The sequence below is a fragment of the Python bivittatus genome, unplaced genomic scaffold (assembly GCF_059951505.1).
Source record: "Python bivittatus isolate LINGU-HERP-01145 unplaced genomic scaffold, Pbiv_v1 ctg000020_np1212, whole genome shotgun sequence".
NCBI classification, from domain to species: Eukaryota; Metazoa; Chordata; class Lepidosauria; order Squamata; family Pythonidae; genus Python; species Python bivittatus.
Genome location: NW_028277030.1, coordinates 106,514,485 through 106,531,836, shown reverse-complemented (window position 1 = coordinate 106,531,836; position 17,352 = coordinate 106,514,485). Strand labels below are relative to the sequence as shown.

Sequence of the window (17,352 nt, the reverse complement as noted above, 5' to 3'; positions counted from 1 at the left end):
TAGGTAAGCTTGATATAGCTCCAGATTCAAAATCCTCCCTTCTTAATGGGTAACTGCATTTTCTATAAAGATATTCTCAGAATCAAAAAACCCCATAACATTTTTTTAAACAAAGAATTTATTTTCTGAAAATATTTCCCAGATATTTGAACAGGAATTCCTCTCAGAATATAAATTAATCTGGGAATCATATTCATTTTGAGAGCATTCACCTTTCCCCAAAGGGTAAGGTTTAATGATTCCCATTCTATCCATATCTGAAGAAACCTCTTTATATATTTTATTTACATTACATTGTTACTGAGTTATATCTTTTGGTATGCACATACTTAAATATTTAATGGATTCAGTACAAATATGGAATTGATATTCTTTAAATGGATGGATAACCAAATTTTCACCTATTGGCATCAATTGTGATTTGGACCAGTTAACAGAATATCCTGCTATTCTATTTATAGAATAAATAAATACTAAAGGCATCTATCTTTTGCATCAACACTGGAATAGTACTGTGAGGTTTAGAAATAAACAGAAGAATATCATCTGCAAATAAAACCAATTTCAGTACATAACTGAATTATGTACTACTCCGTAAATCTCCCTATGTTGTCTAATAGCACAAGCCAGATATGTTCCTATTCTTTAAAAGATTAGTATTTAGATGGTAACATGAAATAGCTTATAATTTCAGAATTTTCTATTTATCCAAATTAAAGCAACCAAAAATTTTTTAAAAAGAATATTACACCTCTGTGGGTTTGTATGTATATTTATGAATATGTTTAAAGAATGCATATTTATAAATATATCTTATTTTTCTCTCTTAATTCCTGCATGTTTATTCCTTATATTTAAGATGGAGGAAATTCAAAAATATAAACCAAAAAAGAAATATAAATTTCCAGTCGTGGTGCAACTATGAATGCAATTTTCTGACAAAGAAAATTTACATTCTGATCTAATCTATCTCTGACCCCAGATTTACTTTCAAAATATAAAATTAGGAATTTTTCTTCCACTCAAATAAAACCTTTCCTCAACTTTACTTCCCTTGGTGAAGTAAAATGCACAATGTATATTTTTTAAAAAACCATAGTGAGGCAAAATTTACAAATGGGAGGACAGCATAAGTCCTTGGGCATGTGCTTGTCTTTGGGAATCAAACTCCAGCGTGGTGATTTAAATATTAGGATTTTGAACAGAATATTATGCGAGAAGTAAAGACAAGTGGTAGCTAATACAGGGAGGCTTTTGAGCGTATATCCACGTCTCCTCTTCAATTGTATTTCTGAAATCTCACCTGAATTAGAATTTATCCAGTTCTTCGTGTTTAAAACTTTAACGTTTGAGCTGGCATGTTTCTATAGCAGAAAATATAAATAAATCACGGATAATTTTCTTCTTTCAATTCTATTTAAAACTAAAACAAAACAAAAGGAAAAACAAAAAAGCAAATGAGAAACCAAAAAACACTCTGAATACGTGTGTCTCTCAAGTTGTTTCACAAACTGCAAAGTGAAAACATGCCTTACAGTTGACCTTCTGAGGAATACTCCTAAGTATAATACAGGCAGTCCTTGGGTTATGATGGCAATTGGGACTGGAATTTCGATCACTAAACAATGCAGTTGTAAAGCGCAATGTCATGTGACCGCATCGCTTAGCAATGACAATCCCAGTTGCTGTCATAACCCCAGGAGCAAGTGGGCCATTAAGCGAGGATCTCATGTGACTCAAGAAAGCCAAATCCTTCAATCCAGCCTTATGACCTATAAATTCAATTTCAGATAAAAGCATGACCTGAGTTTCAGGCTGTTGAAGAGTAATAGGCAAAAGGTAAATTTTTATCTACTTGTAGATCTCTGTATGATCTGTAGCAGATATGCAATCTCTCAATCAGCAATATTTCTAACTCCCAGAACCAGCAGTACTGACTATACTTCTGCCCTAATTGCACTGAAAAAAAATTGAGAATGCACTGGTAACCAGGAATAATTATTTGGTGGAAGGAGTACAAACTGAGTTTTATTTTGGTACTTAGAATTTGTTGGCTTAGAATTATTTACATAAATAACCACCCAGTTCTAATAAAGACAGCAGATTCTAGAAATCTGATGTTTGGCCATTCTGCTTACTCTTGGCTTAGGTTACATAAAATATCAGGAAAACATGAATTCTATACAAGCAACTGATCTTGTGTTCTATGTCAATTAAACTTACCTGAAAATCATCAAGTCCACACAGAGCAGTAGCCAGCATAGTCAATCATATTAAACACATTTGATATTTCTAAAATGTAACAGCTATCAAGGCAGCATACAAGTAAAAAAAATATTCAGGTCAATACAGAAGCAATGGTGAAACACAGCAATGAACTGACCGGTACTTCTTCCAGTTGGGCAAAGAGAAAATACAAAAAGTTGCATTCAAATGATGCCTATACCTCCACCTCACTGCATTAAAAAAAGCCAATAAGAGGAGACCCCAAAATTCAAAGAGGTAGAGATTCAGCAAATGGAAAATTGGCATGGCTCCAAGTAAGGTTGCACAAGGTATTTGAAAGAAGTGCTTTGTGGTGTTTAAGAAAACACATGGAGCCCCTCTTTTTGATCAATTAAAGCAGCCATATCATCCAGATGTGCACAGATGCTCCAGAAAGTGCTTTTGGTTTCGTTGTTACCTCGTATCTTTTTTACCAGTATTCTGACTAAAACTGCTTAGTGAATACTTCAACATTAAGATGGGAATAAGACAAGGATCTTTTGATTGTTTAATGTATTTATGGATAAATATATAAGGAATGCCTGTGGTGATATTAAAGGTGTGTTGTTAAGGATGTGACTATATATATACTTTTGTATAAAAATATTGCCATACTATTGGCTGATAGTTCAAATTATTTGCAGCAAATACACAAGAGTATGAATCTGAAAATTAATGTATCAAAGAACAAGGTAATTGGGTTTGACATGGAAAATGGAATGAACAATTGAAAATTACACATAAATGGTGAAAAACTAAACCAAGTAGATGAATTTGTGTACTTTAGAAAAAATGTTTACTAAACATGGGAAAACAGACATTTTAAGATGTGCAAATACTTATAGAAAGATAGTGGCCTGTGGCATGGAATGAATGTTCTTTAAAAGAACTAAAAGAAGTAAAAGTGGCTATGTATAATTAGCACATGCTTCTACCCACTATATAGAAGTGGGGATTGGGTATGTCAGTGAAAACATAAATTTAAGTTGAATGTAACAGGAATGGGGTACTTAAGAAGTATATGTGGTAAAACAAAGTCAAGAATGAACGGATGCTGAACTAATATATATTGAATACAAAAATAAGTGACCAGTATGGAGGAAGTACTTGTGGTTTGATCATATAGAGAATGAATGAGGATCAAATAGCAAATATATGAAAGAAAGAAATGGGTTGGGGAAGATTGACAAATGAAACAGTTATGGTTGGATGAAGCTGATGAGCTTCTCAAAAAGAAAGAAGTGAGATGTTTAAAGAACAGAAGTGATTTCGGAAGCAATGCATGGACATGATTGATGCAAAGAGGGTTTGCAAGGATGAAATGGAGAGAGATAATAAAGAGTATTTATGTAAACTAGTTTTAGGTATGTTTCCTTATCTTATTTCCTGATTTTAATTTCTTTCATTTACTACTTCTTACTCCTTTTCTGCACTTTATATAATGTTGCTTACTCTGAAAGGGAATAGCATGCTGTGAACATATGTATTTAATTTTAGTTGCTGTTTTTTCTTTCACAAGAAGTAGCTCTTACCAAATAATATGTTTGTTTTCCCACTCCCAAGTTCCTAGAAAAGAAATAAGAGTGGTTTTATATAGGAAATTAATATTTTTTGTTGTTGCTGTTGTAATCCATTGCTTTTGAACCCCCTGGGAAAAACAAAACCAAAGACTATGCATGTTGCTTGAATAAAATATATAATTATAAACAAAGCACTTTCAACATTATTTCTCACTCACTGCCAATCAAAGAAATGAATAAACTTTTCATTTCAATAGCAAACACATGCACACACTTCTCAGTCATTCTGTTTTGCTTATGTTAACAGTGGTTTTTGTTCAAAGTAGGCAGTGATCTTAGAATGCTTTGTCCTGTGCTTGTCCAGGGAAGCAGAAATATAGAAGCACAGTGATTGTTCTACATCAGCACTAAGAAACTTTTTTCAGTAACTGTACTTAGCATAGGAGGCAATTAAACAGCAAAGCATAACCCTTTTTTTCTACTTTGCATTCCCAAATCATTCCCCCATCACCCGGAGCCATCGCACTGTGCCAGCTGGAGAAACTGAACTGCTGGGATCCAACATATCTGAAAGGTGATGGGTCAGCAAAACTTTTCCAAATATTTTTACTACAAACACAACATTCACGAACTGTTGTGACTATGTAGCAAATAGTTTACCACAAATTCTTCTGCTGCCATAATACTTTGGAGGTCACTGATACTATGCTCTAATAAAACTTTTATATTAGGAGCCTGCTAGCAGTTACTAAGATAGAGCTTCTAAATGTTTCAACAGTTCTCTTAAAAGTTAGGCAAACCTTCCCCAACAAAAAGGTTTTTTGGTTTGAAAATTTGGAAATGAAAGTCCTTATATTTGGAGGTTACTAGCTTGGAGAAAAGAGATTCATTTCCATGGCCTAACTTATCCAGCTTCAGCAAAGTAAAATTAATCTTCTGTATTGAGCAACTCCAACACTCACCTGGCAGCTATGCATAGACTAACACTTTCCAGTCAAAGGTAACACTTTAAAAATAAGCACATTTACCACTGTGAGATTTTTAATGCTAAAGGCACCCTCTTTAGTGCTCTTATGAAAGTACTGTATTTAAAACTGGGAAAAATTGCCTTAAAAGTGCTGGGCTTTTGCCTTCTTTGCCAAAGGGAGAATAGATTATTCTCAGAAGAATGACAAAATTGGTCTATATTGTGAAAAGAAAGAAAAAATAATAATAATAACTCCTTTTTCTCTCCAAATCCTATTTCAAATAACTTCTACAGTCACTGGGTGAATAAGATAGAATGTACAATAATGAACTTTTATCAAGATACAAAATTAGCAGAAGATGCAATCAATATCATTATCTTTCAAAGATAGCTGTTATCATAGGCTTATATATAACACAAATGTTTGTTCTTATTTCACAAGAGGCTTTTTCATTATTTTTATGGAGAGTGTACTCTCAAAATCACAAACGTAATTGAACTGAAAGTTAAAATTCTTGACTGTTGCAAATTCTGAAGCTGTTGTTGAAATGTTGCTACATATGGATCTTCCTTCAAAGACAAACATAATAATTGTAATGTTTAACCTAAAACACACCTTCTATCATAGATACAACTTTTGAAACAGGAATCTGTATTTTTTAAAACAATCTGACATGTACCATTACGGTAAATATTTCTTGAAACTAATTTCTTGCATGCTTTGTTTGGGGATTTGAATTTACAGTATGAGAAGCTTCCTCTCTAGGATCAAAAATGTGTTGCAGAACAAGCCTGGTCCAACATTACAATTACACCTTCATGGACTAATCATTCCTGGATCCTATAATCTATAAGAAAAGTGAACAGTTGTAGAGGGAACAAAATATGAAATACAAGAGACTGAAAGAGAGCTCTTCCGCTCTGAAAGAAAAATTGTTAAAGCAATTTTTAATTAAACTTGTCTTGCAAAAGAAAAAAGCTCAAAATATGCTCAGTCATGTTTACCTCATTATTAGTAAAGTTCTGGACTCAGGATATATCAATCATGAAGGTTTTATTCACACTGGTAGCCTTATATAAACTTTTTTTTTTTCCAAATGAAGAGGGCTAAGGAAAAAAGAACACAGAATGGCTACAATAGAACTTAAAGCCGATTAAGTTTAAAAACCATGCATTTATGCTAACAAATCTAAAACAATGTTTTTATTCATCACTTCATATCCTAAAATAATGAGAGAAGACACAATCGTACTGAGAAATAACACAAGCACATATTGTGGATTGTTAAAAGCCAACACTGCACAGAAAGTGGGAGATATTCAAGACACATCATGTCTCTTCATCAGAGGCTTAGTAACAGCTACAGCTAAGTGAAACAAAATATGTGGTTTGTTCAAAAAATGAAAGCTGAAATTTTTAGAGTAATGTTACATTCTATGAATTCCATGCTGTGTGGGGTAAGAACTTAAAACCAGCCTGCTGGATCACAACACTCATTCATATAGTTGAGCAATCTGATTTGAAAACTAGCCAGTAAGATGTGTCTGCAAGTTCACAGGCAGTGCATAAAAATGACAACCGTCATATAACTATTCCAGACATCCTGCACTTGTAGATTTACTACTTTTAAACACATGATCTTCCATTCTTGTTTATTATATTAAAAAGCTACTGACAGGTTTATTTTCCTTGTTCACAATCTTCTAAAACTACTTTACATTACCGTATCTTGTGACACATAACTCTATAAAACATCATTATTAAATGTATTTTTGTCTTTCTGGAGCCTATTATCAATACTTTCAGTTAATAAACTTAATTCTGACTGCACAGAGATTGTGGAAGTTCCCAGAGCATAATTTAATATCTAGTATATATGATGCCTATTCCCTTATTTATTATAAACCTACAATAATCCTATCCTGTAATACGTCAGATATTAATCTATTTACCAATATTTCAGTAAACATCCAGGTTTTTCTATATTTATACATCAGTTGTTATAATATATTGACTTTATATCATCTCCTTCATATCTGGGTTTGCAAATGGGTATCTGGCATATCTTTTATACTAATCCATCAGAATTTTTTGTACAAAATCTGTTTTTAATCTGAATTCTTTTTCTTTGAAAAAATAAACTATGAGTCTATGGGAATGAACTGAAAACGTGATTCTCTCATAGGTACAGAATCAACATGACATCTGTGCTGGCAGTTTGTCTAACTGAAGTAGGAATATTCAGTGCAAAACAGAATGTGATCTAGGCTTCTAGAATAGAGAAAAAACAGCATGTGACATACTTCAAAGATGATTAAATTTCACTGGCGCAAGGCAACTCTAAGTCAAATGATGAAAAGCCCTGTAATTCCACCAAAAATACATAGCAAAAGTATGATGTTAAAATGATGGGTAAAATACAGCTGACACCTCTCCAGCTATATGCAATTTGTTTATTCTAAGCTATGGTATGCTTAACCATACTTTGTTAACAAGAACTTGAAAGGCTGAATATGCACAACATATTAAGCCTTAAACCATGGCTGATTCACCCAATACAATTAAACTAAAATCACAAGCATTATTATTCCTCAGTGTGATGTGTGAACCCAACCACTGAATTATAGAACATTATCCTATTACAGTAAAGTAACAGAGAAGCCTTGTTGAAAATATCAGAAGTGCTCCGCAGATACTATTGGCATAGAACATAGTGTTACTTGGTGTACTTACCTAGAGAAGGGCTGATTACATAATGTACCTATGTGGTACACAATTTAAGCGGAACCTTTCTAGACAGGAATTTAATGTATTTTGACACAGTACTGAAACAATAAAATGGGAATTGCTTCAGGGTGTCTTTCTTTTTTCAGGTTCAGAAATATATTACCTTTTATCTAAAATATTCTAGTTTAAATATAAGAACTGTAGGAACTATGGATTGAAAAATGTTATTGAAATAATATTGTGTTGAGACATCAATACAGAAACTTACCCACAAAGAACATATGAGTTACAACAGACAATCAGATGTTCCTGTAATATTTCCTCATAATTCAATCTTGATTAAAAAAGGACGATCAGTGTGAGCTTTCAATTATGAGTACTTAAAAAAGTGTATCCTACTTCAAGCCATAGAATATTTATTCTATGTCCTTATTCTACATTCGGTTGAGTACATTACAATGATGGAAACTATTATTTTAAAAATTTTAGTAGACATGCTGGTTATAGGGAAAAAATTGCAAAGTAAAGGATGTATTTGGATAAACTAGTTTTAACAATGCTAATAGGAAATGCCAGACTAGAAATTTAAAAAAGATACTGCTTGGTTACTTCTGTTCAGACTATAACATCTGAAGCCTTTTCAGGTTCTGGATGCTTGAAATTATTTCTAGCAGATAATTAATCAGGCAGCTTCTTAATCATGGAGAGACTATTAAGTGCATGCAGGTTAAAATACTAAGAATTCTTCATACTGAATCTGCAAAGGGGGCAGGCCCCAAGTATATGAGTACTGAGGTAGAGTCAGAACAATTCTTCAGTCCCTTTCATACTTTGTGCTTTCATACATTCAGACAAAAGAACAGTTTGCTTGGAAATTTTACCAATTTTTCAAGCATTAAAATATAGCTGTGGAATATAGCTAGTTGGCAAAGATTTGGGGAATGTATAGCAAACTGCTATCAAAACTGGGTCTGAGGTATTGTGCTTGGCCATACAGAATGTCAGGATTAGATAGAGTTAGTTGAGTGGATTAGGCTGCAAATACAGTTTTCCCATAACTTTAAGCCTTCTTCAATCTGGCACTTTCCAGATGTGTTGGAATGACAATACTCAGAATTCTCAGCTACCCATTCTGCATGGGAATTGTGGAAACTGTAATCTCAGCACAACTAGAAGTTGCCACTTTGGGAAAGGCTTGTTTAGTATTGTTGCAGAGCACTTGGATTCAATCTCTAAAAAATGCTTCAAGCTATAAGGAAGCACAGATATAACATTTGTCTGCAACTCCTTAAAGCAGCTGTACCTTTTCTTGGCATCATGCAGGAAACTGTATTTTAATGCTCCGAAGTACCTTTTGGATACTTTGGATACTATCTACCTTTTAGAGATGAAATTTGAATAGCTACAACTATTGAAATACCCCTCGCTACTATCATTGTATCAAAAAAGAAATTCTCACACAATTCATGATATCATAGATTGTCAGCTTGAATTCTAATCTAACGAGCCCATTAGAAAGCCTCTATCTTAGAGCAAGCATGGAAATCTATCTCCTTGTTACCCCTCACCAGATTTCAAATATTATGTTGTATTATGATTTAACCATGGTTTACAGAATGAACGACAGTTGGATGAGTTTTTAAAATATACTAAACCACAAATCATAGTTTGGAAACTACAATGGCTGGATTTACAGAGCACTCTAAACTAAAACCAAAGAAACCACGTGGCTTAGTTATGGTTTAGTTAGATGTGTGTACTCAGCCACTAACTCTTGTAATATATGGGCTACGCTCTTCCCTAAGACATAGTAGTACCCAGGAATATGCCATCCAGCGTCCCCTTATTTGTACTTTAAAATATCCAGTTGTCTAGTATCTACACTAATCTTCTCAGCTTTCTTCTCTCACCCAGAATCTAACGGCTAGAGATTCTTCCCTCTGAAATTTAAAAAAAAAAAAAAATCTTCTATTTTGATTTCATTCTGCAAATCTGAAAAAAAGAGGCAAATCTTAAAATAGCTTGATAAATCAAAATTCCAACATACAATAATGGTACATTCTACCACGTATTGGCAAACTTATCCCAGTACCTAACCAGATCAAAAATTAATATTAGCAAATCTGTCATGAATATTTGGCAAAATCTCACATGCTTTCATGTTATGTTCATATGGTTGCAACAGGAATTCCCTGAAGCTGTGAGGTAACTATATTTTGCTAACATGTTGTCTCAGATATATATTATGCAATTTCCGCAAAACACTAAATGGTGAATTACAGTATCTTCACAACAAAAATAAGAAGTCCTATGGCATCTTAAAAATATTAAATGTACCATCATCTGATCATGTTCATACTATAGCATCCAGAATAAATTTCATGGTCTAAGCTAGGGAGTTACAAGCAAAGCAGCTTCTACCCTGAGTATAAGTCTGTTATGCCTGTCCTTGCAGCAGTGACCTAGTTCACACATAATATTAAGTCACAAGATCATTTATTTAGCACGTTATGCTAAATGAGGGGCATTATGGCTAAGTATAGTACGTAAACCAAATCACTTATGCATTAACTGTAAACACAGAGACAATATTTTTTTGTTTATCTGTAGCAGAAATTGGCAATATTTTAAAGTGAAAATCTGATGCACTGAGTTATGCTCAAATCAGAAGTCCAGGGACCTGCTTCAAAAGTTGCATTCTGACAAGGTGTATTCTGAAAATTTGTTTATTTATCTACCACATGCTCCTGGTACAAACCAGAAATCAGGAAGAGGGATGAGGATATTGGGGCATGTTTTCCCCCTATAAGAATGTTTGACCATGACCAGAAAAATAAGGGAATGAACCAGAGTTAAATGTTAGCATACTGCAGAATTAAAAGAAGCACCAACAGTACAAAAAATCTCAGAACACCATCCAGAAAAGCTTCATAAGGAATTACAGACAATCTGTTCATCTGAAGATTGCCTATCAGGAAGAACGCATATCAGGTTTAATATCTGAACGGGCATATTAGCTAACACAGTATAATTTGCCTATTGACAAACTCTAGAAACAAACTACAACGTAGCTTTCTCCAACTTGATGAGTTCCAGATGAATTGGTGTGCAAGGTGTGTCAGGCTTGGCTAGCCCTGAAGATTAAGCTTTCCAATACATATTTTGCACTGTGGCACAGAATGTTGGACTATACATATTCCTTTGTCTGATACAGCAAGATACTTAATATCCTTAGATTGGAAATTAACTAACTGTGTGGATGTTGCCTTAGAGGAATGAACATATTTCAGAATGAAAAACTTCAATTCTGTTTAGGTATATTATCAAAAATATTATTTTATTCCCTCTAGATACTTACTTATATGAATCACAAGATGTTCAAATTATGTGTTACTTATAGCTGTTCATAAAACAGCCATAGCTAAAAGAAGTAGAGAGTGCCTAGGACTTGTTTTGGCTTTGTATTTCAGAGTTGAAGCATGAAATGCTCCCGATTAATAACAGATGATACATTTCTCAGTGATGAAGTAAAATTGCGGGGCAAGTTGGCAACTTTCTAAAAAGTGACAAATAATCATTCTTCCTATCATTTGGATAAATGTTAACAGTTGAAACTCTCTGCTGTAAGCAAGGCCTTAACATTCAAATTGGTCATGCAATATGATTACCTGTCCTCATTTTTCGTTCAATCCATGTGGTATTTGATTATGAAAAGCTGAACTTACAGTGATCGTAGGCCTATAGGAGCTTCAAAACCATCATACTCATTGCAAACAGTACACCAACTCATCTGCCTTTTCAGCAGTGTAGTGAGATTCATACAAAACCAGTATGTATACTGAAAGTGGGTTTTAAAATCACCTTTTTTTCCCAACAGAAATTAGTTCTTCAAACGGAAGGTCTAAATTGCAACCTTAGCCTTCAAATAAGCCATCTGGCTTATGTACAAATAGTGACAATAGAAGTAAGTAACTGATGTCCAGATAGAATTCTGCAGTACATAAAGATCAATTTTTAAATAATATTTCTGCTTGCATAATGCTACGCTTTGTTAGAGCAGTCAGTTAGTATGCATGGTTATTTAGAAGAATGAAAATGGCAAGACAGGAATTTTGATTTAAATCAGTAGTTATTTCATATTTTTTCCTTGGTGATTTCAGTAAAGATTATTTAATCATTTCCTTTAGCCAATCCTGCACTAGGCAGGGGGTTAGTCTAGATGATCTCTGGAGCATATTTGAAGTTTATGATTCTATTTACATCTATTGCACACTTATTTAGGAGTAAATCTCACTAGGTGCAGATTACTACCTCTGAGCAGATACTCACAGAATTGTGCATTAAATTATTAGAGTCAATCCCACAACCACCTCTGGTTTTACTACAAAAATTAGGTGTTATCCACTTATGTTGTTTCCCCACTATCTAATTTTATTATGCTATACATGTAGTCCTTGGGTTAAGAATGCCTGGGGTACAGACGACCCATAGTTAAAAACGGAGCCTACTGTAGCAAAACTCAAGTTAAATACACAATGATTCAAGTTAAATACACAATACTACTTATATAGTATTATACAATAATACCGTTCCGGCTTACAAATTTGATTTAAGGACAGACCTTGGGAACGGTACTCATTCTTAAACTGGGGACTACCTGTAGTTCCTTCCCACCAATAAATTCCATGTCAGTTTCTAGCATAATTGGTGGAAATGGTTCCTTAAAATCACCTGGAACTGAGAAACAAATTTTATGGCTCAGTTTGGAGACTTACATTTTTACTTTTTTCACTTTTAACAAAGTATGATCAGTAGAACAACCAAAATGCAGGAAAAGTTAGGATGAAAAGCTAGTAGTACTAGAGAAACTGATTCTAAAAAGAGCAATTTTTACAAAATCATGTTAACAATATTCCATCCCCACGACAGATGGGCAGATACCTGTTGTCTGGGAAATTTTATTAGGCTTTGAGAAGATGCTTGCTTCCCCTAATCATCTGAGACACAGCTTACTCAGAACTTACCACTCTGGGTTTATCCAGGGTCTGCAGGAAGGCTGGACTCTGGTCCAAGGATCGCTCAGGATCACTGGAGATATCTTCTTCAGATTCTTCCCAGGATGAGGAGAAGCCGGTGGAAGAAGCTGAGGAAGAAGACAGCTTCCTGACTGGCATGTCCTTTGGGGGAGCTGCTCCTGCCTTTTCCTCCTCCTGAGCATCCAAGTCTGTCACAATAACGGCAGGAATGCTTGCGCCTCCATAGCAGCTCTCCCCTTCCACTAGGGACCGCCACGGTTGTGGTACGGCTGCAGAGGTCCCTGATGGAGGCTGCTGTTCTTGCAGCCCAACAACATGGGCTTCAGCCATAACCTCAGACCAAGGCTCAGAGAATGTCAAAGTGAGCAGGCTGCTGCTACCCTCCTTGCCGTCAGTTCTGGCAAGGCAAGACGGGTCTCCTGGAGGGAGCGGCTCTCCAAGGGGGTTCTCTATGGCGCTTGAGCCCTGCCCTCCAGGAAAGCCCCTCCTCCCGCGCCCGATTTCTAAGAAGCCTAGACTCTCGCAGCAGCTGCTCACCTTGCTTGGCCCCCCTGAAAGTCGCGCCTTGCCTTCACCTGGCTGCATCCCACTGCTCTCGTCCGAGCCCCAAGTTTCCTCACAGCTTCTCCTGCTTTCCATCTCTTTGGAGTGTTCCTCTTCTAGAGGCTGACTTCTCACCTCAAAGCCCTCCCTCTCAATAGGCCACAGGCCCCTTTCTGCCAACCTGGACTCCTGCGTCCTGGAAATCCCGTTCGCCCTCCCCATCTGGTCAGAACTGGGCCCTTTGAACAATGCGTGCCCTTGATCTGAGTTCCACACCCAGGTTTGGCTCCTGCTCTTCACCTCTTCTGAATCCTGTGCTCCAGAGTCCTCTTCGGCCAACTGCATCGTCTTTGGGGGCTGCTCTCCAGACAGCCCGTTTTCTTTCTGCGTAGTTGGAGACCCACTGCCCGTTTTCACCTTGCCTGCCACCTGTAATAGATGGGGGTCCCCGGAGCCCTTCTCTGCCTCCTGCTCCAACGCCTTCCCTGTAGTTTCCAGTTGGAACCACAGCTTCTCGAGCTCCTTGATTTCCTCCTCTATCTCCCGTTGCCTTGATGGGGTGTCCTCTAACAGCTGCAGGGCGCGAGGTCGGCTGGGGGAAGGCGACCTCCTGGGCAGGCGGGGACTCTTTAGAGGAAAGGTGGCGCCCCCCGAACTCTGCGCCTGGATGTGCGCCTCGAACAGCCCCACTTTCTCAGTCACCTGCACGTTCTGCAGCTCCCGCTGGAGGACCCGCGACGTCCGGCAAGCCCCTTTCCAGCCAGGGGAAGGAGACCGGCTCGGGGGGCTCGCCCAGCTAGGGCTGCTGAGCTCTCGAGGGGTCCTGGGAGTGAGCGCCTCCTCCTTGGCACGCAGCGGCTCAGCTGGAGGGAAGAGGAACGCCGTGGGGGTGCTGCTGGAACTGCCGCTGCTGCCCAGAGGCAAAGGGCAGTAACTGCTATGCCTTTCGCTTCCCCGGACGACCTCAGGTGGCACCTGCCTGCGCATCGCAGGCGGCGTCTTGCTCCTGCCTCCTCTGCAGCTCCCGCTCTTCTCCTCTTCCTCGCTGCTCTTCTTCATGATCACCAGGCTGTTGAGCGCATAGCAGAACACGGCCATAGTAATGGGTTCGGCCGCCGGGGGACAGGCTCTGCTTCCTCCTCCTCCTCCTCCTTCACCCAGGTCAGTTTCTGCCGAACAGCCCACGTCCTCTTAGGAGGGGGGGCGGCGGCGGCAACTGCTGCAGCATTGCCCAGGGAACGGAAGACGCGCAGGGGCGATGAGCTGACCCCGGTCCACAGCTCCATAAACATGCAACAACTGAGGAGAAAGACAAGAGAGAAGGGACAGTGAGCGCGCGAAAACGGAGACAGCTCAAACCGGCCATGCCAATTGGCTGCGGGCGACAGAGCTCGGCCAATGGCTGCAAAGCTCTCGCTCCGGAGCCCAGCTGCGAGAAAGACGTGAGTAGCCGCAAGGGTTCAGCAGAGTCCAGCTCCGCCTCCTTTAAAAGTTCATTACGTTGATGAGAGGAATAGCATATTAACCTGAATCTTTACATAATCCGGATCCTAGTTTCAATGCCAAGGTTCAGTCCCAGAATGCATGAACAATAAAGAAGGATCCTTTATATGAGTAGTAAAGCAAAGCAAGGGTGTAAAACCTGTGATCCCGGACTGCCTCAGGGCCCCTTTTGGAAGCCTACAGACGCCCGTTTGATCGTGCCTGCTAAAAACTGACAGTACAGTTTCCAGTCATTTTGACAGGAGAAGCAAATCACGTGCTGGGAGCGTTGCCCCACCCACTTTGCTGCCTTAAACTCCCCAAAAACACTAAAGGCAACCCTTGGCCACAAAACGACATCCTTACCAGCCTTGAAGTAAGCTGTCTTACTGCATGTTGAAGTAAACAGGCTTCTTAAATTTTCTACAGCGTTAAAGGAATGAGAGGAAGAAGAGAAAACAGAGAGAGAACAGACCTGTGAAGGCTGTGGCAACATAAATTAGAAGCCAAGGCTTAACATCTATTTTCCAGTAGAATAAATAAGCAAATAAAACAATGGATAGGTGAATTAGAAGAATGCCTCTGAACGTGTTTAGAAAATCTCTCAGCAATCACAATGAATACCTCATTTAATGGGAAAAAAAGCATAATGACAAGAAGGTATGACCTCAAGTTGCTTAAGATTAGAATTTTTCATAAAAGAATAAAAGTACTGCTAAAGCTAGAGGTTCTGCTTCTCAGGCAAAGGCCTAAGAAGAAACTGAGATGGCCAAAAAAAAAAAAAAAAAGCCTGAGATGGTATGTTATCATAAATTAGTACCTAGTGATGCCAACCACCCACATTCTGGCCACTCGTCAGAAAGAAACAACAGATGGCAAGAAAGGACCCAAGGATCAGAAGTCGTCCCATGAGACTAAAGTACCTCGTATGGACTAAACATGGGTTTCCTCCCTGGGAGGGTGGCAGGGAAAAGTCGTGGGACAGGAAAATGAAAACTTATGACCTGGAAGAATTTTTCTTTAAAGCAAAAGAACTTAGTAACTATGGAAAAGAATGGTAGAAGGGCCTAAATGCTGGCCTGGGAAGATGTGGGAAGTAACACTGCAAGATTCGTCTTTATCTGCTCTAGAAATGGCATTCAAGGAAGCTAAATAATAAGCTAGTAATGTTATAATCAAAACAATAGCACTCATAAATATTTGATCCCATAAAGTCAAAAGCCACCACAAGGCTAAGGGAAGCAGAGCTGTAGACTTTCCCCTGAATTTATATTTCTGTAGTGGAACAGTGTCGTGTGGCAATACTTTGCTCTTTTACTTTATTTCTGATCAGGCTACTTTAAATGGTACCTGTGCTCATTTTTACTCGTTATACAGTGTTGTCTAATGAGAAGGTAGACAATCTGTAGCCTTCTTGCTGTTACTGCATCATCTCCCATCATTTCTATTAGCCATGCTGGCTGAGACTGATGGAAGTTGGAGTCATCTTGAGTGTCACGGGTTACCCACCACTGTTCTGATGGGTTAATTATTTTTTCAAACTTTCAGTAAATGGTAACTTTGCTGAAATTTAGATAGAATCTAAATTCTGGGCATTATACAAGAGTAAATTCTACTGAATTGAGTGGGATTTATTTCTGAAATCTGAATATACGCACAATATGCAATTATTTCCTGCTGCAAGGATGTATATGTTTTATTAGTATTACATATTTAAGTGTGTATTTATATATGTGCTATGCTATTCATGAATTGTATTAGTGTGGACATATTTATAACCTTGATGGATAATATGCATCTGTGTGGTATAGCTTCTCCCAATTAAACCATGCCTCTTATTTTTTGTATCAGTTATATGTTAAGGATTTTGATTTTGTGCATAAGTTAATGGCTTTCATTCTGTGGCAAATTTAATTATTTAATTATTTTTGGTTGCTAATAGGTTTGCCTAATTATTTACCATGCTTTGAACATTTAAGTTCGTACAGTGTTGAAACTGAAGTAGAATTATATAATGTGCAGACCAGAATTGCTGGCAAGAATAAATCACACTGAATTTTGAATATAGTTTTGGCTCAATACGTAGTCACGTAGTCCATGGTCATAACCAACACAAGGAGGGAAATGTGAGTTTTGTAATGATGTAACGAGTCAATAAGCATATGCAGTAATAATATATAATGCACAGTTGGTCTATGCACTTTTTTCTGTAATGCTTGTTCTACACCACCATAGCACTCATTTTATAACCAAAATTGTGTGATTAAAAAAAAAATTTTTTTTCTTTTTATGTGCATTTAGAGGAACGAGGAACCTGATAACTTTAGGAGATTATATTTGGTTAAACAAAAGAATATGATGTGTAATATATATTGTAGTATTACCTTACAATCTTCTAGTTCATACTATATTTTTCAACTAGGAGCCTTGTAGTACTTGGAAGATGACTGTATTTATCATGGGTCTGATCACATTTTTGTCAGAAACATGAAAAATCATTCTCTCTACCACTGATGGCCAAGGTAGATATGGAAGTGTGTTTTTTTAAGGTTTTTTTTTTAAATAGCTGATCTGCAGACTGTAGTAGAGGATGATTCTAAATAAGGTAAAGATGCTAGAAGAATATTTAACATTTCCCCTTTGTATTGTTTGTTTCAATTCTCAATCAGTATCTTCATGAAGAAACTGTAGTTTTGTATTCAATTTTAAACAGGAAAATAAACAGGTTTAACAGCATCTCATCCCGCACCATGGTCCTGATTGGAATTGCCTTGCCCCCTTCATTGCTATAATTAACAAAATTGTGGAGATC

General features: G+C 37.3%; 1 protein-coding gene across 1 annotated transcript in view; it reads right to left on the bottom strand.

Annotated features, from left to right (window-relative positions):
• Positions 1-17,352, bottom strand: part of ITPKB (inositol-trisphosphate 3-kinase B) — a 77,000-nt gene that overhangs the window by 57,925 nt on the left and 1,723 nt on the right. The window contains exon 2 of the mRNA XM_088145942.1: positions 12,504-14,357. Within this exon, the coding sequence (XP_088002068.1) occupies positions 12,504-14,156 (1,653 nt within the window). The 5' untranslated portion in view covers positions 14,157-14,357. The remainder of the gene's footprint in view (positions 1-12,503; positions 14,358-17,352) is intronic.